Source organism: Condylura cristata, unplaced genomic scaffold (genome assembly GCF_000260355.1).
Source record: "Condylura cristata isolate star-nosed mole 26May11 unplaced genomic scaffold, ConCri1.0 scaffold00016, whole genome shotgun sequence".
In the NCBI taxonomy this organism is placed as follows: domain Eukaryota; kingdom Metazoa; phylum Chordata; class Mammalia; order Eulipotyphla; family Talpidae; genus Condylura; species Condylura cristata.
Window position 1 is genome coordinate 18957414 of NW_004567117.1, and position 18940 is coordinate 18976353.

The 18940-nt window shown below is 33.6% G+C and overlaps 1 protein-coding gene across 7 annotated transcripts in view; it reads right to left on the reverse strand.

Moving 5' to 3' along the window:
• Nucleotides 1-242: 242 nt before the first annotated feature.
• The window catches only part of TRAPPC8 (trafficking protein particle complex 8), a 67503-nt gene continuing 48805 nt past the window's right edge, over nt 243-18940 (reverse strand). For 3 of the 7 annotated variants that reach the window (XM_012725938.1, XM_012725936.1, XM_012725934.1), the window contains 13 exons: nt 18433-18507; nt 17256-17382; nt 15142-15296; nt 13039-13481; nt 12601-12748; nt 11369-11465; nt 10130-10198; nt 9984-10063; nt 7878-8051; nt 6547-6648; nt 4021-4166; nt 2406-2495; nt 243-1223 (listed from right to left, as the gene is read on the reverse strand). In XM_012725938.1, coding sequence (XP_012581392.1) covers nt 989-1223; nt 2406-2495; nt 4021-4166; nt 6547-6648; nt 7878-8051; nt 9984-10063; nt 10130-10198; nt 11369-11465; nt 12601-12748; nt 13039-13481; nt 15142-15296; nt 17256-17382; nt 18433-18507 — 1941 coding nt within the window. In that variant the 3' untranslated portion in view covers nt 243-988. Of the gene's footprint in view, nt 1224-2405; nt 2496-4020; nt 4167-6546; nt 6649-7877; nt 8052-9983; nt 10064-10129; nt 10199-11368; nt 11466-12600; nt 12749-13038; nt 13482-15137; nt 15297-17255; nt 17383-18432; nt 18508-18940 lie in introns of all 7 variants that reach the window. The other 4 variants (XM_004683815.2, XM_012725937.1, XM_012725935.1 and 1 more) reach the window with 2 other exon arrangements.

Below are 18940 nucleotides of genomic sequence, written 5' to 3' on the forward strand. Positions count from 1 at the left end.
TAGAATGCATTTTCCCATATATATCAAAGCCACCAACAACATAGGAACAAAGACTGTACTTCACTTTAGTGAAGATCATAAAGTTCTCTGGGAAAAACTGGGCTGGTACCTGCACTACTAATATAAATAATAATATTCACCTAAAATAAAAAATTCATTAAGTCCTCAGAATAAAAAAAAGTATCTAATAAATTTATACAGTGAATAGCATGTCTTTATTTTATTTACAGTACATTTGTTATAAATATAATACATTTTTGAAAAGCTTATTTTTAATTAACTTGAGTAGATTTATATTTTAAACAGATCAACTCAATTGTTAGTTACATAATAAAGAATATAATTTAAATGACAAAAATCTCATGTTGTGAAATAGTGCACTGTATGCCGAGATGAACAAGGAAAAAAATGTCAACTCCTTTCAAAACTATATTCAAAGCATCAGAAAAAATTTTTTTGTTTTTACAAAGTTCTGTATAAGCCATAGGAACCACCAGATACTGACGTATGAGGACTCTATAACCAAAGTTCAAAACTGATTTTAGAGAACTGTGTAAAGCAAGACAGGAAAATCTGTATTTAATATTCTACAGAACTTCACAGTAAAGCTGGAATTATAGACTGATGGCTTAACAGGGCCTTTCCCTCCTCAAAATCATCTCCTAATATTCACATACCATTGATAAATTGTAACAGCAGACTTAGACATTGGTTTTTAAGACGGGGCTTAATAAGGTGCATGGATATGTTGATATTCTGTCTTATGAGCATCTAAATTATAACCAGGGCTTAAAGAAATAATAAAAAAAGAATATAAGTATCCTCAATCCAACGTGCTTTCTGTCATCAACAAACTGACAAGTCATGGTATTTTGCAGTGATCCAACACCAACTCTATAGTAAGTTAGGTATTTCAAATACTGCTGTAAAAACCCATTCAGTAAAGTAAAATGGATTCTTGTATATTTCAGTGCAAATTTACAAGGTGTCACACATTAGTGATGATGATCAGGGCAGGCATGGAATTCTGCTGACTTGTTTCAAACACCGTAACTTGGTCCGACAACTTGGCAAATACCCTAGGAGTTCCAAGGTTATAGACACCTGTATGGACAAAGCATGCTTTCAGCTGCAAACTGTGAATCTCCTGGCTTTTAAGCTGAAGTTTATATTGTGTTTGTCCAAGCCATGTGAATGATCCATGAATTTCAAATGCTTCTGGACTAAGGAAGGAGAAAAAATGATTAAGATTTTCTCATTCACAACTGTTTTCCCAAAGATTCATCACTTTCATCTAGCAATCTTACCACTAAAAATTATTTTTTATGAGGCCAACTTTTTAAAACAATAATGGTCATGGCAATTATTACTATAGCTATTATAGCTAGTTCTTACTAATAGTATTTTTCAGGTACAATGTTCAGTGAATTTTCTGTTTATTGCTCACAATAGCAGCTGGTAAATGATGGAATCTGATTTCAAATTGGTTATCCAACAAAAACAAGAAATGTATATACAAAAATGCTTAAAAGACTGAAATTGTTTAATATTGAAAAGTTGGAAACCACATAGTCTCTATCAGTAAGACCTTAATTCACTCATTTATGATATACAAAATCATCAAAAGAGTATGTCTGAATTTCAGAGAGTTGCCCCAAATTCTTTTTGGTGTGCTAAACAATGATAATGAGTATATGCTTACTTTTTTTTTTTTTTTTTTAAAAAAAAGGCCAGGGGTGCAGGGGCAGTTAAGAGGATTCACCAGAGACAGAGTGGGGAGCAGAACAGGCCGAATGACGAAGTACACTGCTGAGGGGAGCAGCAGGCGGGTCAGGAGGGGTCTGCCACACCATGTGGGTCATCTCCCTGTCGGGGAGTGGAACTGATGCTGCAATGGCTGTGGATAGCTTCATAGTGCTACAACTTAACCTCTAGTGCCACCAGGGAAGGTCTACACATTACTTTTCTAAAAACAAACCTAAAAATTTCTGAATTCCATAAGCATCTAGCTCTTAAAGAGTATCACACATGGTAGTTTGGATCTATTTGGGATTTTGGGGTATTATTTTATAACGAAGAAACAAACACCCCATGCTACTATGACAAACTTGTTGATTTTCGATTTTAGTGTTCTTCAGCACTAATAAGCTATTATTAACATTTTTGTCTCTGACAAAACTCACATACAGCTTTTGGGCACTGCTGTTCATCCTATCTCTATTGTAATACTAAGACTATAATCTGTAGTTTTTCTGTTATATCAAACAAAAAAATCAGGGCATGCCTGAGTAAACTTCCCTTATCCATGCTAAGTAATCATCTGCACAATTTCAAAAAGCTAAGTTGCTCTTAAATTACTTTAAATTTTAAATTGCAAAACAACCTTGCATGAAATAAATCTTTACCTTGTTGCTTTATGCCGAAGATCAACTATTACATCAACATCAGCCTTAGAACAATTGGAAAGTAAGAGGGTAACTGGTACTACACAAAGGCTGTGGGGGAAAAAAAAAAAAAACGACAAAAATTAGATGTAGTTTTAAAACAAGGGAACCGACTCCCCTGGAAACTAACACTTAAGAAATGCAAAACAGATATAAATTCTATAAAAAGAATCAGATTCAAGTGAGGGGAAGACAGAGTTTCCAAATCACAAGACAAATTATTTGTGTAAATAAGAAGTAAAACATACAATGCCTGAATATTACATATTAGAATATCTGTATCCAGAAAACCATTTTATTTCCACTTACTATGGCCATTATTAAAAATATCTGAAGTATTTCTCAGTGGTCATTTCCAAAAAAAAAAAAAAAGTAAATAATCTCAAAATCTCAACCAAGAACGATCCCTTACTTCCCGCTCTCTCCTATCTACTAGGCTTCCATCCCCACTATCTAGTTAATAACACTGTTCTCGAAAATCATGAACAATTACTTTATTGTCAGATCCAATGAGCAATTTTTCAGTCCATTTATAATTTGACTTTTCTGCAGCATTTTAAACTGTTAGCCAATTCTATACACCATTGCTCTCACTCCACCTACGAGCACCTTTGTCTCGTTGCTCTGTCTTCCCCATCTTCTCGGTATGCTCCTTTTCTCCTATGCTCATCTCTCAACTGCCTTTGTTCTGTAGGTTCTCTTTTTATTCCACCCCATCTTATCCCCAAACCCTTTGGAAGCCATCATCAAATTATACCTTCAATTATCATTTACAAATTGGTTCTAATAGACTTCTTGCCACCTTGTATTTGTAAACCAGCAACCTTTTGAAGTGTATCATCTGATTTAAGACTTTCTATTTTTATATTATTCAGTTATTTTACTTATCAAAGTTAAAAATATATCATTCTTCATGAAGTTAACAGTCTATAAGTCTTAAATATTGAGACCTAAATTTGAACAGTTTGATGATTCAATACTGTAGTCCCACATTAAGCTTAATTTCCATGTCTAAAACAAAAAAACATGACGTGGGGCCTGGTAGCATAGGGGCTAAGTGTCAGCACTATCACCACTGTAACCTGAGTTTGAACCCCTGCCAGATAGCTAACCCACATATGGTACAAAAGGCCTCTCCTGTCTTGTCCACTGCTCCCCTTCACAGTGTAGTTCATCAAAAACCCGACTTTTCTGCTCCCCACTCTGTCTCTGGTGAAACCTTTCACCCCACCCTCACACCCTCATACATCTGGCCTACGTCCCAGTTCTTCTATGTATACATAAATAAAAAATAAATCTTTAAAAAAGAAATGATATATATTTCCTTATTTTTAAGGTAATGATAAGCCTGCTCATCAAAAAGGAAACTTCTGGCAACTGAGGTGGCTGACATAATACCCATCTTTAACCACAGCTGCAACATATTATAATGGCAATAAAGGGTAAGTTACTTAAGCGTAATTTCTATAGTTCCAATATTATTCTAAATTTTTTTTTTTCGTATTTGGGATAATGCCATGTCAAAATAAGTAACTGCATTGTAAAGAAATTAAAAAAAAAAAAATAAACCTCAAACCTTTTTTGATGAAATGGATGATTAAAAGATTCTGGATAGTGAAGACTTGTTTTAATGAGATTAGAAAGTTGTTCTGCTGATGGTCTTGAGGGAACTGTAGTATTTTCTGGTCTGAAAAATTTTAAAAGTTCCATTTCTGGAGGCTCCTAAGGAACAAAAATATGACAGTAAAAACACTACATAATGAAAAGATTTAAAACCAGCAGAGCAGAAGTAAAGCATGGCCATATTTTTTGAAGCAGAAAGCTGAAGTTCAAGTTATCCAAATAATCTGCACTAAGTCATCACTATGAAAGTCTTTGGGCTCTAATTCTATTTCATCACAGTTTGATGAAACTGCCTTGTCTTTTAAGCTCAGCTAATATAAAGAGAATATAGAATATTTCAAAACTTACAGATAAATAAAAGATAAGCCATATATAAGGTAGAAATACAAGTTTTATAGAAATCACCACTTCACTTTCTAAATGTTAATCTTGCCATTGTTTGAGATGTTCCAAATTATCAACAGTTTATGATACTTAGAACAAAAACTCAGGATTTTTTTATTTTTATAATCAAAAGAAGAAAAATAATTTTCTTAAAATAAGTTGGGGTTAGGGCCCTCCCTGGTGGCGCAGCGGGTTAAAGCACAGCACTGAGAATCTGAGTTGGATTACCGCCTGGCCTGCCCCGGAGGTGACCACATGGTGTGGCAGACCTCTCCTGACCCACCCGCTGCTCCCCTCAGCAGTATACTTCGTTAATCTGCCTGTTCTGTTCCCCACTCTGTCTCTGGTGAAGCCTCTCACCGCCCCTGAGCCTCTGGCCTGTACCCCAGTTCTGTATGCACAAATAAATAAATCTTTAAAAAAAAATAATAAGTTGGGGTTGAATTTAATACTTTCATTAAACCTAGAAAATTACCATTAGTAATACCATCAAAATTAAAACTGATCCAAGTTAGAGAACCACCAGCATATGCTAAAACTAGTGAATCTAAGTTTAATCAGAAATTAAGTATTAACATAATCTCAAATTATCTCACCACAAATTTTTAAATAATTATTAAAGGAAAGGTAGTAACTTTACCTTGGAGAAACAGGCTACATATAACCTGAACCAAATGATCCATCACTACAATGGGATTTCTAATCTGTATCATAAGTTTTGATGTAGTACACTTAAGTATTATCACTTATGCAGTGCCTCTGCCAAAAATATATAACCTTAATCTAATTATGAAGAAACACAAGGAAAAAACAGAGGTATTATTCTACAAAATAATTAGCATAAACTCTTCAAAAATTTTAAAGTCATGATGATATATTAAGACTGAGAAACCTCCATACAGAGATTAAATAGCTAAGTAAATGTACTGATGAGAAAGTTATAAGGGTATAACTAAGACTTTTGAATATATTCTTATATATATATCTCCAGTGATAAGCTCACCGGATTTAGTAAGAGTTTTCATGATTATGTAAGAGATTGTCTTTGTTGTTAGCAATTTTCAATGAAAGATTTGGGGGCAGAAGGGCATGAAGTCTTCAATTTGCATAAGAGTGATACATGAAAATGATTAAGAAAAAAACGGAACAGAAAGAGAATGATAAAGCATTAAGGCACAGAGTAAACTATTGATAGACCTGAATGAAAGATACAAGGGTACTCTTTATACCACTTACATGTTAAATTTGAAAATTATTTCAAAACAAAAATTGTCAAAATAATAGGAAGAAATGCTTGAAAACTAAGATCTATTATTTATTTATTTAACATTTATTTATGCATACAGAAATGGGGAAGAGGCCAGAGGTGCAGGGGTGATGAGAGAATCCACCAGAGACAGAGTAGGGAGCTAAAAGGGCAGATCAACAAAGTGCACTGCTGAGGGGAGCAGCAAGCAACACAAGAGAGGTCTGCTGGGGATCAAACTGGTGCTGCAGTGGCTGCTGAGAGCTTCACTGTGCTGTTCCTTAACTCACTGTGCCACCAGGGAGGGCTCTAAGATCAATTATTTGTAAACACTATACAAAGTCACTGAATTACAGGACTAAGTGTGGTTAAATTTCATTATGCACTAGCTTTTTGGTAAGACTAATGCATATTTTAGGAAAAATAAGAAAACATACTAAACACTATTACCAGGTACCACAAGAGTTCAGATGTCATCCCTTACATTTTATGATATGCCCCCTAGAGTTATGATACGTGGGCTTGTTTCAACAAGTAAGAAAAGAAAGGACATGATTCTCTTCCTCTTGAACGTATCAATTCTTTTTAAAATTATGAATTTCAAATTCAATATAGAATATATGCTATGAAACACAATTATCACCAATGCATCTTAATACTCTCATAAATTGTTAGTAAAAATTTTAAAAGCAATTCATGTTCATTGAAATATTAACCAGTCTTCTGCTACCATCCCACGATTCAAAAGCTAATATTAAGTCTGCACAAAACAGACTCCTTCAAAAGTACAAGCAACACTCCCCATCCCCCCACAAGAAGTTTCATGGAAAGCTCAAACTCAGCCATTACCTGTTTCTGAGGATAAGAAAAGGCTTCTTTTCCTATAGTGCGAAGAATCACATGATGCTGACCTTCTAAAATAAGCTGCTTACTGTCTTCCACTACATAAGCCTAAGAGATACAAAGCACAGAAATGTTGTCCTGCTGGACAATAAACTCAGAAATAACCAGTGTAATCTTTGATGGAAGGTGGAAATACTAAGACTAGTATCTACCAATTAACAACATTCATGGCTGTGTCAGCCTTTCAATTTATTAATTTAATTAGTAAGTGTGAAAAAAACTGTTTTGCCTCAATATAACACAGTGTGTGTGTGTGTGTGTGTGTGTCTGAAAGTAAGTATAGAAAGGTCGTAGGTCTTATTAGTAGAGCTTAAGCAAAATCAGCTTGGTTTCAAAAAAACTTTATTCACTAAAAATGTGATATAGTAACAAGAATACGAGAATATTTGAATAAACTTAAAATATGTGTAGTGATCACCTACTATGGGCATAAGCAATATTAGCTCTTCTATCAGACTATGTAAACTCAAATCTTTTCATATACTTCAGGTGAATATACTTGGGCTAGATCTTTAATTTCACTATAAAATAAGCCTGCTGTGTATTCCAGTTCAAGGAACTTTAGGAAAGACAAACACCTAAGGAATCACATTCTGATCTGCGAGGAGTGGATACTGTGTGGATCTACTATTTTAATTTTTAAAAAGTTAAAATATTTTCAAATAATCTAGAAAAAATAAACACAGACCAACAATTAGAAAGTACTAAGAATTAATGTTATTTGGTTGGACAAGATAATAATACTATGGGGTGATATTAAACAAAAAAGTCCTCATCTGCTAGAAATACACAGACACATTTATAGATAACTTTCTAGTACCCATTTAAAAATACATAATATAGTAAAAAGGAAGGGAAGGTAAAAATAAAATGAAAAAAAGCAAAGGAGGAGGGCAACAGAATATGTGAAATATGAATAGCAACAACTTAGTGGCTGCTGAAGTCATGTAGTAGGTACCTAGATGTTCATGTTGTTGTTTTTCCTTTTGAAGTGTTTTGAAAATGCTCATGAAGAAGTTTAATAATACCTGCTTTCATAGAACTTACATCCCGAATAGTCTCAGTACAACTTAAATAACAGTGACCAAGAAGAAAGTCACTGAATTTGAATGAATTCTTTCTTTAGGAAGAAAAATAAAAAAGGCCATTATGGAACTATTAAAAAGTTTAATGTTGAAAGAGGAAAATTTAAGAAGAAAATAAATTACATTTATATTTCAACTTAAGAATCAAGTATATATAGGTGAGGCTAGCTAAAGTAACTTAGGAATACATACCTTCCATAATACAACAATATTCAAGTCCACCTCACTGCATTTCTGAATTAATCTTACAGCATCCTCTATTGATTGCTTTTCTGTATGCACAGAAGACTGGGTTTGTGGTTTCTTCAATTCAGAAGATAAACTTCGATAAAAGAAGTCTGCACAGGGGCTTGCTGAACTTATTATCTGTTTAAAAAAAAAAAACACTTGTCTACATAAATGTTTTCAATTAAACTATCATGCTAAAATTTTTATTTCCCTAACTTCTCTATAGCTAAAAGGCTTATTTAGTAATTTCTTGTCAATTTGGTTGTACAGGAAGGTCACACTAAGACTTGCACAATTAAACATTTTGTGTAAGTTATCCTGAATCTTAGCTATTATGTCAAATAAATTCTATCAAAATAATTCATCTACATTGTATGACACTAGATTTGATTTTCTAAGTATCCAAAACTAGGTTTTTTTGTGCGCTTGTTTTAAAGATTTACTTATTATTTATGCATACAAGAATTGGGGTGTAGGGCGGAGATGTGGGCCTCCCTATTGGTGCAGGGGTTAAAGTCTCAGTACTATCAAACTATCGCCAGCCACTGTGACATATAAGTATGAGTAGTTTTTAACTATTCAGGTAACACAAGTATTTCTCATTCAAATACTTAGACCACAGAGTACTATCTGTTTGCAAATAGTTACTGGCATTAACATGGTTTTCATACTTGAAAAAACATTAGAAAAAAAATTTAAATGGGCTCACAACTTCTCTTATTTCCTTAATTGAGAATATTTCATTTCACAGTAAAATCTCTACACTTGTAATTTACTTCATTATAGGCTATAAAATGTAAATTGCAAAGTCTTGAGTTAATTATTAAATATACACATTTCCTTTTTAAAAGACAAATTTTTCTGGTAACCTTCTGCTCCCAGTTTTCTCACTGATGTGATAGTGTTTGATAAGAGTTATTTATTCAATCATATTCACCAAAAGGAAAAATATTTTTGTTTCTTCACTGCTCTATACAAACTTATTTAGCAAAAAATACAACAGAAAATTTTCAACCTTAGTATAATTCAAGGTTTTTAATAATGTTCCAAGGGATTTTAAATTTAGGAAAGAAGTGAACAAAACTAAAGTCTTGAATGCTAAATTCAACCCACTTATGTACAAGACATACTTGTTTTGGAATCATTGAACTTCTGGAACTAAGATATTTCCAGAATAGCTGTTTCCTCAAGTAGCCAAAAGATGGATATAAGCACTCAGATATAAACGAATGATAAAAAGAAATACAAAAGTATAAGGATGTTTTGAATCATCAAGAGGAGAGCATAAAGAAAAACTAGTATCAATAAGAGGTCCCAATGGAATTTTACACACATAGGCTAGTATTTTACACACATAGTCTAGTCTAGGTTTTCAAATTAACTCTTCACATCTGTGGAGCTTATATAAAAATGAGTATTTTCAAACTCTACCCATAACATAATCTATCAGAACTTTACAAAAAGGTAGGCAAAGCTTTCATTTTTACAATTTTATTTTGACCTATCTATTCTCTAGGTCAAAAACAGGGCTTACAGATTGACCATCTCAACATCACTCTTGTTGAACATTTGATCCCACTCAATTTGCATTTTAACAAAATTCACTGTGATTCTTATGCACTTTTTGGGAGTTTCAAAACCACAGCTCTTGGTAATTCTTATATATAATTAAGTTAGAATATCACCACACTAGACAATTAATAATTACAAATCACAAAACAGCTTATTATTTAGGTTTTAGAACTATATGATAAACCAAAACCCTGGGACTGCACTCGTGACCATTTTCCTTAATAAACAAATGTCCTCATATAATACTGTCTCTCTTTTCTATACTTATTTCAAGTGATACTCTCAAAAGAAAATTAATTTTAAATACACTAAATTAAATGGCATAATCCATATAGCATTTTTGGTTTGTTTTAGGCATAAAGGCAAGTTGCAAAACCAACAAGGTTGGTATGTTCATCCTCCAAACTATTTGGGAATTACCAAGGAAACAGTTTTGCCAAAATAATCAGCTGATTTGAAAATGTGACTTGTAAGATCAGTATTGTGCAGATTGCATACCTGTTCATTTCCAAAGATGATATCTGCAAAGGTATATTTTTCTGAGGGCAGTGTGGCAACTAAAAAACAGGAGAAAACAACTAATCATATCATTGGCATGAAGTATAATATAACCATTAAGAAAATATGAAAGTAAAGTGAAATACCTTCTTTTTCTTTACACCGTATTGCCTTAAAGCAAAACTTTCCCTTCTCTCTACTGGCAAGTTTGGCATCTAGAATGAAAAAAGAAAATTTGAAAAATCTTTCTCAGGTTATCACCTGGTAATATCTATTTCATTATTTAGAGTTCCTTAATCATAATTATAAATAATGTATAATGAAAAAAGACTTTGCTTTCAGCTCAGAGAAGTAAATCTCACTCAGCTCTTAAAAAGGATAAAATTCAATTTTTGTAAAATGTGTGTGTGTGTGTATGCCAGTATAGATAAACAAAAAGTCTGGAAATTCAGAACTTGGCGGCTAGAAAGTTCACAATCCCACCATTTTACCATTCTTTCCGGTTAGATTCATTTTCCCACTACTGCACACACTTTTCAAATGCTAACATACATTAATGAATACAAAGGTCCAAGTATTCACATTAAAGTGATGCTGAATTTTTCCCTGTTAAACATAATCTTGCTCTGATTATATGGATTTTTCATATTTTTAATTATAAATTTCAAAATAATGATTACTATAAGGCTAGGGGCTTAAATGTTTTTATGTACTTTGAATATAGTATACAATTCTTTTCCAAAAAGAATAATTATCATTTCACCAGCCAAGTGCTCCCATATCACTGGCAAAATGATAAATGATAGAAACAATCTTGAATAAATTTGTCAATATATATCACAAGTACCTATTTTGCTTAAATGTTATTTAGGATGGAAACACACTGTCTTAGTAGCAAAGGAAATAAAAACACCCTTTTTCTAGTCTGTATAATTTCTGTACTGTTTCAATTTTTGACAGTAATCATGTACTTAGGCACCTATTATACCAATGGAAAAAGCTAATAAAAGTACAATGGAGGCCCTCCCTGGTGGCGCAGCGGGTTAAAGCACAGCACTAAGAAGCTAAAGCCACTTCCGCATGAGTTCGATTCCTGCCTGCCCCAGAGGTGACCCACATGGTGTGGCAGACCTCTCCTGGCCTGCCCGCTGCTCCCCTTAGCAGTGTACTTCGTTGATCTGCCTGTTCTGCTCCCCATTCTGTCTCTGGTGAATCCTCTCACCCTCCACATCTCTGGCCTGTACCCCAATTGTATATGAATAATTAAAAAAAAAAAAGTACAATGGAATGCTTAAAAAAGAAATTATAAAATTATGAAACTATTCTGACAAATTAAGCAATCAAAATGTAAGAATTTATTATGAAGAGGAGAAAAAGACACAAACCTTTGTTTTCAGAGAGATTTACAGATTTCTGTAACTTCCAGTGTTTGCTACTACTTGATACTTGTACTATATGGAATTCTTTAACACCTGCTTCACTCTATCAAAAAGAAGTAGAGGGTCATTCGAATGTATAAGCATTAGAACATTTTAATCAAAGCAATATGTATACATTGCTAGTGAATGTTAAGATAAATTTTTATTTTAGGGTAAATTAAATATATATTTTCCAGAAAACTTCAGCTTTTAAATCATCTAAACAGTCTTAAAACAGAGATGCCAACATGTGACCCAAGAAATATATTTACCTATAATACATTCCTACCAGCCAAATTTTAAACTAATGAAATGTAGCCAGCTGTTCTATTCTATATATACATATATGTAGTATATATGTATATTATATTAATGAGTTACTAGTATTATTTAGATGAAAATTATCAATTTTTAATCAAAACTATAGTACTCTTCCTATTTTTATTTGAAATATCTCATTCCCATTAAATCAAAAACCTTTCATTAAACAGAATCCCAATATACAGCCAATACATATGAAATTATTTGAATTTTGCAAAACTTTTTAATTTCCAATATGTTGATTTGAAATTAAATTTTCTTACTCTTACAAATATCGATTAGATGATTATCAAAATATTAATCCATTAACCCTAAATAAACTCTTTCAAAAAGTGTTCTTACAAATTTTATAAATGAAAAAGTATATATGAATGTACCAAGTATCCTAGTGCAAAAAGTAGCTGAACTGAGTTAATATGGAGGTTCTATTTCAATCATAAGGTTACATTCCATTCCTCAAGAATTTTCATTTTTATATTTCATGTACATGACAAGAATGACTAAACGTTTGAAATCTTTATATAAAGGCCATGTATTGAATGAAGGATTCCCAGCTACTACCAAATATGAAATCTTTAACATAAGTTTGTAAATTTATTTGGAGAATCTCAATTTCCAATCGTGAAGAGTAGAGGCACTTTTAAGATCTCTTCTAGTTTGAACTACTGAGAGATGGGGCTATATGTCATATGAATATTTACGAGTATTAATTTCAACAGCTCCTTATATTTTGAAAGAGACTGAAGGATAAAATAATGAATTAAAACATTCCAACACTCTACTTGAATAATCTGAAATTCTGCTGTCTTGTAAAAGATTTAAACAAAGGAAAGCTTGAAATATACTTAAAAACAAACTTTGGTTTTAAATCAACTTACAGTATTGGTATTTTCCACGTCCACAAAGACGAGCATATTGCCTCCTCTGCCCTCATCTTCTTCAAGAGAATTACTTCTGCAAACAGTAGCTCGTACATTCAAAGATCGGCTAGTACAAATAACTGCAGTGTGTCTTAATATTCTGTGACTAAAGAAGTAAAAAAGTGTACATTTAATCTAAGAATCACTCTCCTTGTGTTCTCTTCACTGTATTATGATTCTCTAATCCCAAATAAAACATCTAAAACCTGGTCAATCTAAGAACCAATAGCTTAAAAAAAAAGAATAGTCTAGTAAAATTACCTATCTGGATAGGCTCACAACAATTTAAACCTCTTCAATTTGGATACAATATACAATAATATATATTAACAAATGTAACTGAATTTGTACACATATACTAAAAATAAAGGTTAAATAAAAACAATTTGAACTCACCGTATTTTAGGCTGTTTTTTAATACTTTCATAGTAAAACAAAAAGTTAATTTCATGAACACCTTCTTCATCTGGCCCACGTAACCACATTGGTAGCTGGACTGAAGCTCCAGGTAGAAGAACAGTATCAGGGAGGGGGACAGGAATCACCTCTGGCTGACTTCCTATGCCAGTGCCAAAGTCTACAGAAGAAGCTGATGATATGAGTGCTGTACACACAGAGGTAGAATCTGTCACAACAGTCTTGTAAGCACTACAGTTCTCAGAAGTTGAAGGACTTAGTGGTGTTAAAACAGCTGTGTTGCCACCAAAGGTAAAGAACTCTGGATGTTTAGAAACAACCTTCAAGCCAGTAAGAGGACATTTGCTGACATTGACAAATTCTACATAAGCTTTTCGGATTTCTCCACATAGGAGCCCTGTAGGAAAATGTATAAAGAATACCTGTATTGGAGGGAAAAAATATTATTATATTGTTTGTTAAAAATTCTGAATCTATAATGAGTAACACTTTAAGATGTTGTATTTATTAAAAGTTTACAAGTAATTCTCTTTAATAGTTCCCTGAGTTTGTGCCAATTAACAATCCCATTTTAAGAGACAGAGACCAATGGTACTAAGTATGAAATTATGATGAAAGGTAAAATGTCAACAGTCTATAGACTATTAGCAAAACTTCCATAGTCTAATGACTATTAGCAAAACTTCCATCATATATAGTTTATAAAAGAGAAATTATAAGCAATTTGACATGGCCATATTAAGTAATTAAGTAAAACGCCATTGTCAATTTGAAAAACAACTCAACTAGTTACTTATACATCATTAATATGAAAAGAAACACTACAGATCTTAAAAGGAAAAAAAAAAACACAGGTCCAAGATATATGTTCACAATTTTAAAATCCAGGAAGCTCCAATCTCCCTCAAACTTTCCATTTCTCATATGGGAGCAAAAGCTGTCTTATTTAATGGAGATTTTTTGATGGGCTTTGTCATTTAGTGTGACATTCATGTGTTAACCCTAGTAACATTAATGTATTAGATTACTAGATGTTCCACAAACCCAATAGAGGCTACACAGCACTTTACAGATGCCCACATATAATTTCTAAAACAAGATTTTATTTTTTAAATTAACTTCTATACACATTAGGCCTAAGGATTTCAGAAAAGGGATTGGATACATATAACTCTGACGTAGAAATATGTGATAACTAAATCACACAGTAAGTTACTTGCATTTCAAAAATCCTTAAATGTGAAGATTGGAATTATACTGACAGTACCTAAGAGGAGGATATTAATAAAGCAAAAGTAAGAAGAAAATATTCTTTCTGTTTTTTAAAGATTTTACTTATTTATGCATACAGAACTGGGGTATAGGCCAGAGGTGTAGGGGCAGTGAAAGGATTCACTAGAGACAGAGTGTGGAACAGCACAGGCAGATCAATGAAGTACACTGCTGAGGAGAGCAGCGGGCAGGTTAGGAGAGGTATGCCACGGCATGTGGATCACCTCCGGGGCCGGGGATTGAACTTGCACTAAAGCAGCCACAGCGAGCTTCGCGGTGCTGCGCTCCAATCCCCTACGCCATCATGGACGTCCCAGAAGAAAATATTCTAATAAAGGTAAGATTGCAATGACAAAATCAGTGTTTCTCAATCTAAACTGGAATGCAAATTATAGTTACATTCTTAAGGGAGCAAGTAAAATTTGGGAACATCTTAAGTTTTAAAAATGGATATGAAAAAAGAAGAAAGTTTTGTGTGGAAATTCAACACACACTAAAAAGATATGAGATGTTAATGAGGTATAGCATTATAGTATACTAATTTATTAGTGTCAAATAAGTTTATTCAAATTAGTTACTAGAAGTTATCAGGAATTACTAATTTTGAGTTGTATCAAAAACAGTGGTATAAAACTTAAGTAAAATAAAAACACACTAAAATACACAAAAACCAGCATACTATCAAATAGGCTATGGCAAAGTACAAAACTAGTGACACTGTCAATAATCTCAAAGTCTAAAAATAATTTACTGAAAACATTATATAATCTGAAATCAATTAAGTACATGAAATTTTAAAAATGGAAATACCTCCAAGAGTGGCATTTCCTCAGTAATTATGGGATCTAAACGTCGATCAGGCCCATACTTAATAGATGTTTTCTCCTCCTTTGTATTGTTAAGTCGAGGACCTTGAATTTCTAAATCTTGTCTGCCTCGGACTGACATACTCAAAGAATGTTTTCCTGAAATAAAAAACAATGAGCGTCCTAAAATAATTTGGTATGCTAACTGACATCAATTTAGCATGAATATATGTGCATGGAGAAAAAAATAAGCTACAGTATATAGCTATCTTTTTTCCGATAGCACTACTTAGAGCCAACTCTATGTTATACAGAGACCAGATATATAATGCCCAACTTCCCATATTTATTTTCATTCAAACCCCAATTACCATTTTATATAACAAAGAGCTAACCTAAAGTAAGACATCACTGACACTATGTTTGGAAAATGTAATTTATTTAAATATTTCAAGGTCTCTGACAAATGTCATAAAACAACATAAATTATGACAATACATACATTTGGCGATAAAGCATCTAGCTTTATTTTATTGACAATCATAACTTTGTGATACTAGATTAAGATCCTACATATGAACAAGTGGAAAAGGAAAGGAACTTCAACAAGTCCTTAATACACAGGTAAGTTACCTAAGATTTGGTGTAAATTAGCAAGATTATTTATAAATGAACCTTTTCTGGTGTTTTTCAACCAAAAATTACAAATACGTAAGCTACAGAACACAATACTCAAATTTATTATTTTTGTTTTCGTATAGATTCATTCATTTTATAAAAACAATTTTGTAATGAATCATGTAAGATATGCAAACAATAAAAATATTCACCAGAAGGTTAAAAGGATCAACAAATTCTCCAATATCAATAATTTGCTTTTGTAAATGCTAAATACAAGCCTGTCAATGACTAATTTGTTACATATAAATACATGTCTACCAAAGTGAAAGGCTGGAAGTGAGGGATTTTATAGTATACTCTACAAGATAAATATTAGATCTGTAACGATTCTCTAAATTAAAAAAAAGAGCTATGTCATTTATATTGTAGTTTTTCAGTTCTAAGTTTTATAACAATTTATAAAGTATATCATGCTGCATCAAGAATATCAGTTTAACTTTAAAATCCTATTCTCTTTATAGGAAAGATGGCAATATTTAAGGTGTTATGTAGCCTATGATATGAAAACGGTGGTATTTATGTTTTGTTTTGTTTTTTTTTTTTAAAGATTTATTTATTTGTGCATACAGAACTGGGGTACAGGCCAGAGGCTCAGGGGCGGCGAGAGGCTTCACCAGAGACAGAGTGGGGAACAGAACAGGCAGATCGATGAAGTACACTGCTGAGGGGAGCAGCGGGCGGGTCAGGAGAGGTCTGCCACGCCATGTGGTCACCTCCGGGGCAGGCGGGAATCGAACTCATGCGGAAGCGGCTTTAGATTCTCACTGATGTGCTTTAACCCGCTGCGCCACCAGGGAGGGCCAGTATTTATGTTTTAAAAAAAGAAAATATTGGGCCCTCCCTGGTGGCGCAGCGGGTTAAAGCACAGCACTGAGAAACTTGAGCTACTTCTGCATGAGTTCGACTCCCGCCTGCCCTGGAGGTGACCACATGGCGAGGCAGACCTCTCCTGACCCGCCCGCTGCTCCCCTAGCAGTGTACTTCATCGATCTGCCCGTTCTGCTCCCCGCTCTGTCTCTGGTGAATCCTCTCACCCCCCGCATCTCTGGCCTGTACCCCAGTTCTATATGAATAAATAAATAAATCTTTAAAAAAAAAAAAGAAAATATTAAAACAGGACATGCTATAAGATGGTCTTGTGTATAGGCAGGAGACTTTATCAATGCTATTTGGAGCATCCTCAGAAAATACACCAGGTAGAAACTAAAAATTATCCAAAGAAAATGTACTTTAAAAGGGAATAAAACTGTTTATTTTTCAAGCTATGGCAGAATTTAATATAATTCAAATTATTTGTTCTTGCATCTGACTAAATGCCTTCATAAAATTTTTATTAAATCCAGTCAGGAAATAGCTCACTTCTCATTTATTTTATTTTGTGTATCCTGTGGAGATTTTAGTATCATTTTTCTGTTTAGCAATGCTATATAGGTTTACCTGTGTGACATCCAGGAAGAGCACCAATGCCATCTACTGTTATAGAGCCCTGAACAGTGCCAAGATTATAAACAACTCCCAGAATATGCAGCTCCCCAATGTGATGTGGAAAGAGCTTCAGTCTTGCCTGTGGAGATATTAAAACCACTCTTATTATCTGTTTTCATAATACATTAAATAGTTCAATATCTAAATTCTATAATGCTGAAGAAATATATTCTTGACCTCAACTTTTTCATTTATCTTGTTGGAAAGCATTTCTTCCAAAAAAAAATATATATATATATATATATACATATATGTATCTCAAAATTTAACCAGTATAGACTTCATTGTACTTTCAATTTAAGTCAACATAGTCTAGTCAACCAAATTTTACAATTACCACAATGGGGCACTCCCTGGTGTTGAAGCACTGTGAAGCTATCTGCAGCCACTGCAGCAGGAGTTCGATCCCCAACCAAGGAGGTGACCCAAATGGCATGGCAGACCTCTCCTGACCTACCTTCTACTCCCCTCAGTCAAACCACCTGCTCTGCTCACAACTCTGACTCTGGTGAATCATCTCATCCCCCCCACCTCCTGCCTGTACCTCAGTTTCTGTAGGCATAAATACATCTTAGAAAATATAGAGAATTACCACAATGATCCCCAGAAGAAAGCAGAAACTTTTCACCAGATTTCTCAAGAAATTAACAAACCAGACTACTGTAAACTAACTCACTTTTATACCAATTTCTTCCTGAGTACTTCCAATTTCCTATTCTTTGAAATTTATTTAAAGATTTATTTATTTTATTCATACAGAACTGGGGTACAGGCCAGAGAAGCGGAGGGTGAGAAGATTCACCAGGGACAGAGTGGGGAGCAGGAGAGGCAGACTGAAGAGGTACACTGCTGAGGGGAGCAGCGGGCGGGTCAGGAGAGGTCTGCCACGTCATGTGGATCTCCTCCAGGGCAAGCGGGGATCGAACTCATGAGGAAGTGGCTTAAGCTTCTTAGTGCAGGGCTTTAACATGCTGCGCCACCAGGGAGGGCCTGAAATTTATTTTTTAAGGGAAGCAGAATAGTTTAAAAACTGGATACATTAAGTTCATTTTTCTTTTTACCTTTGATCTACAAAAAACTGTTTCATCTTACTTTTAAGATGGCTCAAGAAAAAAGATAAAACAATTACCACTTTAGATTCTTCACTATTAATTAAAAATTCTGAAATAACTTCAGATCCAATCATTTCAGGTTCACCTGTTACCTGAAAAACAAATTATTTTGTAAAACAGTCATTCCAATTAACAAAGTATCAGATTACTAACATACCTATATATCAATACCTAAAAACAATAGGTACTAAGCAATATTCAAAGTATTTTATTTTCACCCTGGAGTAAAGCCATATACCTTCTTCATGTCATTCAGTTGAAATGAACTGAGGAGAGTACGTGATCTAACTCAAAGGTGCAGTTACCAAGAAGATAAACCCCAAGAGTAAAAATTCAGCTGTTTATTGCCAACAACCACCAAAATGGCCACTTAACTTCATCTCACAAATTTCTCCATCTTTTATTCTGACTAGCCTCTTTTTCCCAATTGGCTAAATACACATAGAAAAAATAATGCAGTCTTAGCAGATGTATAAAAGTATGATGACCAATAAAAGTAGTGGGAAAGATGAAAAGCCTTTCTCC